Raw genomic sequence first — 10,918 nt, 5'->3', positions numbered from 1 at the left:
TTTGGGTAGTATAGTCATTTTTACAATATTGGTTCTTTCCTGGGCTCTCTACTCTGTTCCACTGATTACTGTAGCTTTGCGGTACAGTTTGAAATCAGTGACTGTGCTACCTCCAAGTCTGTTCTTTCTCAAGATTGCTTTGGCTATGCGGGGTCTTTTGTGTTTCCATATAAATTTGAAAATTATTTGTTCTAGTTCTGTGAAAAATGCCCTTGCTATTTGATATGGATGGCATTGAATCTGTAGATTACCCTGAGTAGGATGGTCACTTAAATTATATTAATTCTTCCAGTCCATGAACATATTATCCCTTTCCATCTGTTTGTTTTGTCCTCAGTTTATTTCATCAGTGTTTTATAGTTTTCTGAGTTCAGGTCTTTTACTACCTTAGGTAGGTTTTATTTCTAGTATTGTATTCTTTCTGATGGGATTGTAAGTGGGATTATGGGTAGATTTTTAACTCAAAATCAATCTCTTTAATGCTTATGTTTGTTTTCCTTGATTAACTTTGGTAGAGGCTTGTCTGTTTTTAAAAATATTATTTTCAGGGCTTCCCTGGTAGCACAGTGGTTGAGAGTCCGCCTGCCGATGCAAGGGACATGGGTTCGTGCCCCGGTCCGGGAAGATCCCACAGGCCGCGGAGCGGCTGGGCCCGTGAGCCATGGCCGCTGAGCCTGTGCGTCCGGAGCCTGTGCTCCGCAACGGGAGAGGCCACAACAGTGAGAGGCCCACGTACCGAAAAAAAAAAAAATATATATATATATATTATTTTCAGATACAGGTTTTGATTCTTTATTCCATTTACTATTGATTTCATCTCTTATTTCCTTCTTTACCTTTAGTTTTCTTCAGGTTCATTTTGCTGTTATCTACCTTTTTACTGGTATTCTTAAGTCATTACATCTTTTACATCATTTTAAGTATATGCATTAAAGCATACAGGCATACCTCAGAGATGTTGCAGGTTCGGTTCCACACCATGGTAATAAAGTGAATATGACAAAGTGAGTTTCACACATTTTTTGATTTTCCAGTGCCTGTAAGTTATCTTTGGGACTTCCCCGGCAGTTCAGTGGTTAAGACTCATGCGTCCACTGCAGGGGGCACGGGTTTGATCCCTGGTCGGGGAACTAAGATCCTGAATGCCATGCTTGGTGCAGAAATAAAATAAATAAATTAAATAAATGAATAAATAAAAATAAAGTTATGTTTACCCTATACTGTAGTCTATTAAGTGTGTAATACCATTAAGTCAAAAAAATACGTACACACCTTACGTAAAAAATACTTGATGGCTAAAAAATACCTACCATCCTGTGACAACACAGGGTTGCCATAAAGCTTCAATTTGTAAAAAAAAACAGTAAAATGAGGTATGCCTGTATAAAATTCTAAATTAGTGCTTCAGCTGCAAGTTACCAAGTTGCATTTTATATGCAGGTTCATTGACTTAAAGATTGCTGAGTGCTTATTATGTGCATGCTCATGTACTGCAATGAGAGAGAGTAGGTCCAAAGGAGATTGAGGTTTAAGGGGTACAGCTGCCATTTAAAGCAAGTTTATATTGTCATTCAAGTAGAAGTATGTTCTGATTTTCAACAGGATTTGACTTTTCTATAAGTTCATTTTTTTTCAATTCAAGCATATGGAATTTCTTTTGGCTATAGTGTCATGTTTACTAAATATTACATATTTATGTAAAATAGTTTCACCCAATAGCTGAGTGATAGTTCATATAATTATATTAGATCTAGGTTTTAAAGTTCTATTCATTTCTGTTTATACTTATAGCCTACTACCAGTTATCACTGATATTGTGGGCCTAAACTTCTTTTTGTAGTTGTCAAATCGCTTTATATATTTAGAGGCTGTTGTTTCAGAGTTACATTTCTGGTGAATTGCTCTACCATTATTAAAACTCTCTATACCAATACTCCCCCCTTTTTTTCCACACTGTAAAGGCAACTTAATCTGATTAATAAGTTTCTTTTGATTGGCATTTTCTTATATTTTTTCATTAATTTACTTTCAACTATTACATCATTATGTTTAAGAAGTGTATTTGTAAACACTACATATAGTTCTTAAACTGCTAAGTTTATGGTACTTACGTTGCCATAACTAGTGATATTTGGATTTCTATTATTTTATTTCTCTTTGTTCTTTGCTTCTCTTTGCCTTCAACAGGGTTAATTTTCTTTACTACAAATTCCTAGTTATTGGTTCTTAATTTAACGTGAATCTTGTTATGTCTAAAACGAATACACAAATCCTTTTCAGTGAGGTTAAATAGGAGACCAAATGTAATTGTGAAGAAAAGTAAGGAAATGCTGCTCAACAGAACTGCTTCAAATTGCCTTTTGGCATTTGCAGGATGCATGAACCATCCTGAACCGATTTCTTTACCTTTCAGCAGAGGGGAGAGCTTGAGAATAAAGTATTAGGAGGTACTTACAGTCAACGGACATTCCTTCTTCACCTCGGGAAGGTTATCAACTCTTTGCTGTTTAATCACTAGGGGTTGTGGGTTAAAAAAAAAAAAAAGAGCAAAATCCTCTCCAGTTCTTCCCCAAATCAGGATAAGATGAACAGGAATGAACTGCCAACTGTTTAGCCTTCTAGACTTTGAAAGTACTCATTTCCATTTCATTGGAAAGTTAAATGGGGGTATAAATATTCTTCTGAGTTGAGGATTTATTATCCTTCTTATTCTCACAAATTGTTCAAGCACTAGAAGATTAAGCACCAAATGCTGTAATCTAGACCAGGGGACCTCAGTTGTTTCCTTATCCCAACATGCTATTTGACACATTTTCAACTGGAATAGCAATTCTCAAAAAGAGGTTAGGAGAAACTTGGGCAGGGAGCTCCTCTTTGTGTACTGAAAATTTCTGAAGTCTAGTTCATTTATCGCTAGATTTTCTCTTCTAATATAAAGTTAAGTTATTTGCTGACAACACAATATTAGCAAACTACTATTGTAGTTTTCAGAATCGATTATCATTTGATGGTTTAAAAAGTTTGTCAGTTTACTCAGAACCCTCACTGCCAAGCAAATTTATGTAAATGACTCTGATGACCTGTCCACAAACCACCAAGTCAGTGAAGTTCAGTATGTGAACATTAAGCCTCAGGTGTGTAAAACTCATGGTTCAAAGAGTAAGTAAATATATTTATAATTACATAACTTCTTGACAATGTGCACTTGCCATCCAAAAATGAAATGCATTTATCAATTGCTATTTGTTCACTAGTATGAAGATGCCATTTTATATACATAATGTTTTATATACTTTGATTCTGTGAAATGTAAACATTTTAAATGTGAACCAAAATTGTATGCCACATATATATTAGCATCATATATAATAACATTACCGACTTAACATTACAAACCATTCTCATGTCTGCTTATTGAAACTAAGGGTCTGTTATATGCAGTTTATAGACACATCACACTTGATTATGATTTTCTGCTTTACACTGGTCACTCTGTGCTAAAAACAAACTGGGAAATTGAGAAATCAAATGCAGTAGTTTTCTTTAAAAAAAAAAAAAAAGCTAGTAGGTACTAAACTGCCAGAAGGTATTTTATACTAATGACTGGAGTCGGAGTCACTATGTGTATAAATTATTTTAATAATGGTTGGAGAAAGGAAAAATGACTTGGATGCCATTTTAGTACTAAACAATTCAGTAACTTCATTAAAAATTTGCTTCTATATTAAACAACGATGGCTTCATCCTGCCAAATATAACATTTTTTACTTTTAATGTGAGTCTCCTTCCAAGAGACTAAGCCATAAAAGTATTATTTCAGGTGAAGAAACCACAACACTTTAATGTTTCCTTTGCTTAGCTCTCCATTTCTAATTACATTTTTACATCTACATTCTGGGTGGGTCCATAAGATTTCAAGAGCATGTTAACTCAAGGTCTTGGAAGCAAAAAATTTAAGAAATTCTGAAAAAAAACAAGAAGGATGCACAACACATGTATGTAATCAGAAAGCAGCAAAGAATTGAAGTTGTCTGATCTTTAACAACTATTTTGAATTTCTGACCCTTTTTCTTACATTGATATCTGGATTAAAAACGAGGGACGTTGGTTACTTAATACACAGTAGTCACAAAATTGACCTCTTTTGGTCTAGAACTACTTAAAAGTATTCAAAGGCCAGAATATGAAAAATCTATTAAGCCTCTTAAATTTTAGAGAAATTACATATGGAAACTTATAACATGGCTTTTCAAGTATAAATTTAAGAGTCAAAAAATTCTTAACAGTAAGATTTGGTTTTAAAGTAAAAAGACAGGTAATAAAATTAGCTATCAAAGTGATCGTAAAAGTATTTTTTTAAATCCATGAAAGATTTAAAGAATAATCCAGAATAAAACAAAATATAATTGAGAGAAATATAATGATTATTTAAGAGTCCAGAACTGAGAGATGAAACAAGAAAACTGGAAAGACTAAGATAATTTCCACTTATAGTGTAATATACTATAATGCAATTAAACTATCTAAAACATGTTGAAGTTCACTAATCTCTTTATAGGATGGGTAATCAATACACTTCCCTAATACTCATCATGTGACCTAGGACATGACAGTAAATTAGAGATTCCAAAGCAAAGATCATTACCATTTATTTTTGTTGCTGTTGTTGATATGGATTTTGACCTGCCTGACAGACTAAGTCAAATGTTCGTGATTCAATTATTAGTTTTCTTTCTTTGACTTGAAAGCTCCAAGTTATTTCATAATGTATCTTAACAGACATGCCTTTTGTTTTAATGCTTACTCGAACAATATGCTAGAGGTACCCCTAGAGATCTGGAAGGTGAAAGAGCCATTACCACTTATAGGTACTGACTACTGCCATAGACATTTAGGGGTTTTTCTTCTAAGCAGTTCGTTAATATTCTAAAAACTCCAGGTACCCTGTTATTGTATGAAACAATCACCCTTGAATTTAACAAGGGAAAAAAACTTAAGACATCTGGCTATATTATAAACCCAGAGCTGTCTGGTTAAGAAACATGGAAGAATATTAATGTTAGTTTATTGTGTATTAGAGATGTGAAAGTAAAATAACTAAAGCTTTTGTTTTGGTTAAAGACCTGGTCTTGATCTGCATTAAATCTTATTACTTTTTATCAAAAGAAAAGATTATGTGCTTCCTGGAAGTTGTTTTAAAATTATACTTTGGCTTAACCTTGACAAAAAAAAAAAAAGGTAATTTTAAAACTGTTTCCTCTTTTTTGATCAAAAAGTCTGTCTCTTCTGAAATTGACTAAGAAGATTAGTTTGGTAAATGACTGATAGTTATAAAACATACTGTAGTTAAGAGGATAATAAAACATTAGAATCAGACTTTATAAGCATCCTGACACCTGTGTCGTTTGAAAAGATATCAGTGGCTGACTTTAATCAATGCCATCAGATTTTAAATACTGAGGTATCAATACAATTAGATATGCCTCTCATTAAGTTTTACAGAATCCACTATCACAAAACCAAATTCCACTTAGAAGTTCTGAAGTCTAACCACAAAATAACATCTACTTTAGAACTGAAGTTTTTTTGTTGTCAGATTCTAAAAGTTGAGAAAGATGAAGTTATATTTGTCTATCACTTCTAAATCTATGATATGTAAAGTTAATGCCAAGACTTTAATTGTTGTGGACTACCAAATACCAACTATTAAAAACAAAACAAAATCCTAATGGGAATGTTTGTAGGCTTAGTATTACAATTCAAATTTATGAAAACACAGGGATGGTTAGATCTGTTTTGGGTCAATTGATCACTGTATTCAAATGTCTATTATCTTTAAATATAGTCTTTCAAAACAGTTGAATCTGTGCTAATTTGGATAAACTGTTTTAACATATCACTTTATTATGTTGGTAATTGATCCCCAAAATTCACTTTGAAGACTTCTAGCTAGGAAATATAATCATAAGTATACTAAAAATTGACCCCTCAAAGTCTAAGAAATCTTTATTTCTTCTTAAAGTCTAATTTTTACCTTTTTAAAATTGAGATTATCTGTTATTCCAATAGCCTCATTCTTTGGTGTGCTGTTTGTATCAATAGTTGTTTTAAAACTTAAGTATTCTGTATATTGCTAAGGAATTAAAACATCACAGACTTTCTTTTGTTACATTATTTAGCAATCTTTGTTTTTAAAATCACCATGTGATTGGCTATCAGGAGTTGATTTCTAAAACCAAACAATTTATACTTTTCCAGAGTCCTAGTGTATTAGATTAATACATTAAATTAATCATTTCCTATTAATCCTATTAATCATTTCCTACATACTTAGTTCTTATTTGTTTACTACAGGAATACATCCTATTTTGCAATGTATTTTTAAAAATAACTTCTAAAATAGTGGCTTTTTATTTTGAAAAAAGATCTTTAATTTTTCATCTAAGCACTGCATATTTCATACAGATTAAAATTAAACTGAACCCATGCCTTCTACCCAAAACTATATTGAGAACATTTTCTCTTTTATTACCGTATTCAATAAATAATTATAAGGTTAAGGGCTTTTGAAAATCATTTAAGTTGAATAAATGGGTAGGAAAAGTATACATATTATCTTTGGATATATTTAACTTATTAAATGAAGTGTTACATAACTGCAGGAATTGGAATGTTATAATTCTGACTAAAACACAGAACTATATAAACTGACTTATGGAACTGGAAAATGTCAGGATGTACTACACAATTCAGATGCAGAAAGCTTTGTTCCCATATATTCCCAATTAGTTTTGGAGGTACAGCTCCTAACAAAGTCGGTGGAGATTTTCTTCTTAAAAAGCTGTGAATGCCCTATGTGTACTGTTATATATTCCCTTTCATAACTTTTATGCTCTTACTGAAGTGAACCTATATATTCAACATACCAACGAAAAGTAACAAACATGCTTTTAAAAAAATGTATTTCATCATTACCAATGTATATAATTACTTCATTAGTTTGAAAACATTAAAAAATATATTGGGTCTATATGATTTTTTAATGCAAAAAAGGGACATCTCCCTCAAAAATGATGAATAAAAATCCCTGCAAAATGCACTGCTCCATACTTTCCTTTCAGTGCAGACTACACTGTAGAAACAGAATCTCTCTTAGAGAACTAGTTGTGAGAAGTAACGACTATCCCTAAAGATATTAAACTCTCAATTTTTATTACTTAAGAAAAGTCCATATTAATTTTTTTTTAAATCCTTAATATAAAGATGATGTAGCTTTGGGGAAAACTGAGCCTTTCAAAATTTTAACCTATGTCAATCTAGTTGATTGGCATTAAGAACACAAGTGCCCATGCATTGTCTATGCTTCTTTTTCTTGTAGGTTGAAAAGTCATTTCATTCTGCTCCCATATCAAGCTTCTGCACAGAACTGAACAGTGTGAACAAGTCAGGTGATGAAGCACAGATTAAGTCTTTAAAATATCTTAATTTCACAGCCCTTCAACCCATATAATTTATATATGAAGCACCAAAACTGGAGCCAAGGTCTGAACAGGTATTGTAACAGCAGGAACTATAATTTAATCACATCATATTACACTATGTAACATTCTATATTTTGCCTGTTGATGTGTAACACAGTTAAGTTTATTACAAGCAGTATTTCCTAAGACCTATGGTATAAGTGCTTCTTTTCAAGTATTACTGCTTATTTAGTGTTTATATGTTAACATTAAGTAAATCAGTGATAAATGTATATAATGCAATACACATTGTGCCGTTTCTCCCTGCCCTCTGTTAACATATTAACAAAATCAATTAAGAAGACCAAAACAACTACTAAAACTAAAACAAGGTTATCAACATCACAGATGCATGTCTGAGTAGGTCAACAGCATTTCCCCCTTAACATGAAGGTATTTTCATCAAAAATGCTTCATCATTTTTGGGCCAGCATCACTTTAGCAGCAGCTGGTCTTCAGGACAAGTAGATCAAAAGTTTCAAGTGCTAAAGACCCTGAATTACTCTAAGAAACATCAATCCACATGACTAATGAAAAGAAGCTAACTGCTGGTGTCACCTTAACATAAAATTGTGCATTTTCCTTTTCAATGTGTGATTTAGTTCATTTATATGATGAAAACAAAGTTTTGAAGTTCTCATGGCACACCAACGAGATGGACTAATTTGTCAAGGAACCTCTTATTTGCTTTAATATTTAAATTATAACAATACCATAACTAGAAAAAGGTCAGTGACTTGGTGGCTTTAAACCACATCAGTTTCAATATTTGTTTTTCAAAATAATGATGCAGTTAAATCTATGCTTCTGCAACAGTAGCACAATACAGTATCCTTTCCTGAATAAAGGAGCTGAGGTTTATCCAAGTAGAAGCTTTAAATAAGGTTGCCAGCTACTTATCAATCTTGCATGTTTGACATAAAATATATTAGGAAAGCTTAAACTGACTTGTTAATGTATATTCAGCTAAATCTTCACATTAAGCAGCAATGGAAATGAACAGGAGGTGCACTCAATATAAAACACTTTTCAAAACTACTCCAAAAAACAAATGACAAAAAGTGGTTAAGAACAACTAAACGTCTGTTGTGTGTACCAGATGTAAAAGAAAAATGGACCCTGTGGTTACTTGCATTGTTTGAATTACGTGAAGCTGAAATTAAGACTTAGTCCACTTCCATCTCTCCAGAAGATTTAGTATGCTGTGTGCTGTCTTTTGTTGTATCTGGTTTAGTTTCAGTCCCACTCTGTCCATCCACTGGTCCGTTGTGTTCACTATTAGCTTTTGCCTTGTCTTCAGCAACCTCTACTTTTGGTTTGGGCTTATAAATGATGGGGTTACAGAAATGATCCAGTTCCTAAAGACATGAAGAAAATTGATTATATTAAAAATATTATGTAACAAGTTACCATTAACATTCTAAAGTCCACTTTAACTTTCTAAATTTCCACATAATTCCACATTCCTGAATAGCTGTTGGCTCAGCTAGATAATCAACTAATTCTTAAACTACCGATTTACCTTCTCGGCTAGTGTTTGTCAGGGGTGATAAGAAACTATTCAGTCTTTAATAATATATTCTGTATTTACTGTTCCTAAAATTTTTTCCTCATAATTTGAATACAGTGTATTTTGGCAGGAATAGTTTTTATTTTATTTATTTTTTTGGCTGCACCGCGCAGCATGCGACATCTTAGCTTCCCGACCAGGGATTGAACCTGGGCTCTTGGCAGTGAGAGTGTGGAGTCCTCACCACTGGTCCGCCAGGGAATTCCCAGGAATAAATTTTAATTCATTCCTTTAAATTATGCCGAGAGCTCTGTTATGAAAATTACATCATGTAATACCTATTGCACAAATTAAAATTTCTCAACATTTACAAAAAACAGTTTTAATAAATGGAATTATATAAATATATACACTGACTTCATTTACTTTCTGAAAACAGCTCAGTAGCCTTTTCTGTTGAAGGAAAAATAAGCCATGAAAGTAAATTCAACTTAATAATTTAAAAGAGATATATTTTCCATATCCTTGCTTTTTCTACACAGAAATAAAAGACCATTTCAGATAAAGCTACTGAAACACTTTAAGTTCTTTCAAGACCAGTGTCACAGATATTGGGATAGGGACGGAAACATAGAAAGTAACATCCTTGGGGAGTGTTTTAGTGCAAACTGTTCTTATCACACTCTGCATCTCATCTGATTAGGAGTAAATTACTATAGATTCTTTGCCAAACTTTCTCAAAAGGAAAATACTCTTATTTTATGATTTTAAATACCCATTTTGGTACAGGAAAAGTTGCTCAACATCACTAATCATCAGAAAAATGCAAATCAAAATCACAATGACATATCTCACACGTGTCAGAATGGCTATCATCAAAAATAATACAAATAACAAATTTTGGCAAGGATATAGGGAAAAGGGAACTCTAGGTTCACGTCTGGTGGAAATGTAAATTGGTACAGCCATTATAGAAAACAGTATGGGGGTTCCTCAAAAAGCTAAACATAGAATTACCATATGATCCAGCAATTCTACTTCTGGGTAAATATCCAGAAAAAATGAAAATACTAATTTGAAAAGATACATGCCCCCTAATGTTCCTAAGCAGCACTATTTACAATAGCCAAGATAAGAAGCAACCTAAGTGTCCATCAACAGATGAATGGACAAAGAAGATGTGGCACGTATATACAATGGAATATTACTACTCAGCCATGAAAAAAGAATGACAATTTGCCGCTTGCAACAACATGGAGGGTATTATGCTTATAGAAAAAGACAAATACTGTATGTTATTACTTACATGTGGAATTTTAAAAATAAAGCAAATGAGTGAATATAACAAAAAAGAAATAGATTCACAGATATAAACAAACTAGAGGTTACCAGTGGGGAGAGGGAACTGGGGAGGGGAAAGATACGGGTAGAGGATTAAGAGGTACAAACTAATATGTATAAAATAAATAAGCTACAAGGATATATTGTACAACATAGGAAATATAGCCAATATTTTATAATAACTTTGAAGTATAATCTATAAAACATTAATCACTGTGTGTACACTTGAAACTAATCTTGTAAATCAAATATACTCCAATTAAAAACACCCTAAAACCTGTTTTTGTTTTAAAAATGAATCAAATACCTACAGACATACTGAACTAGATTAAAAAGAATCACCTGAAATTCCATCTCCTATAGATTAACATAACTAACCTTTTGGTGAACATCCTAGATGTATGTCCATGCACACACACATCTCCAAACATACAAATCTATGAACATGCTAATTGATACAGTTAGATTACAGAATCTAAATAAAGTTATCTTTCCTTTTTCACTGAATATGTTGTATAAATCTATATATCTAAATAGATTTACCTCT

At 32.5% G+C, this 10,918-nt stretch overlaps 1 protein-coding gene across 1 annotated transcript in view; it reads right to left on the bottom strand.

The window, feature by feature from the left end:
- Positions 1–7,021: 7,021 nt before the first annotated feature.
- Positions 7,022–10,918, bottom strand: part of HSPA4L (heat shock protein family A (Hsp70) member 4 like) — a 50,665-nt gene continuing 46,768 nt past the window's right edge. Inside the window, exon 19 of the mRNA XM_029234928.1 lies at positions 7,022–8,878. Coding sequence (XP_029090761.1) covers positions 8,687–8,878 — 192 coding nt within the window. The 3' untranslated portion in view covers positions 7,022–8,686. The remainder of the gene's footprint in view (positions 8,879–10,918) is intronic.

The sequence above is a fragment of the Monodon monoceros genome, unplaced genomic scaffold (genome assembly GCF_005190385.1).
Source record: "Monodon monoceros isolate NGI ecotype Baffin Bay Population unplaced genomic scaffold, NGI_Narwhal_1 Super_Scaffold_20, whole genome shotgun sequence".
NCBI lineage: Eukaryota > Metazoa > Chordata > Mammalia > Artiodactyla > Monodontidae > Monodon > Monodon monoceros.
The sequence above is the reverse complement of the archived record's forward strand: the minus strand, read 5'-3'. Positions and strand labels throughout refer to the sequence as shown.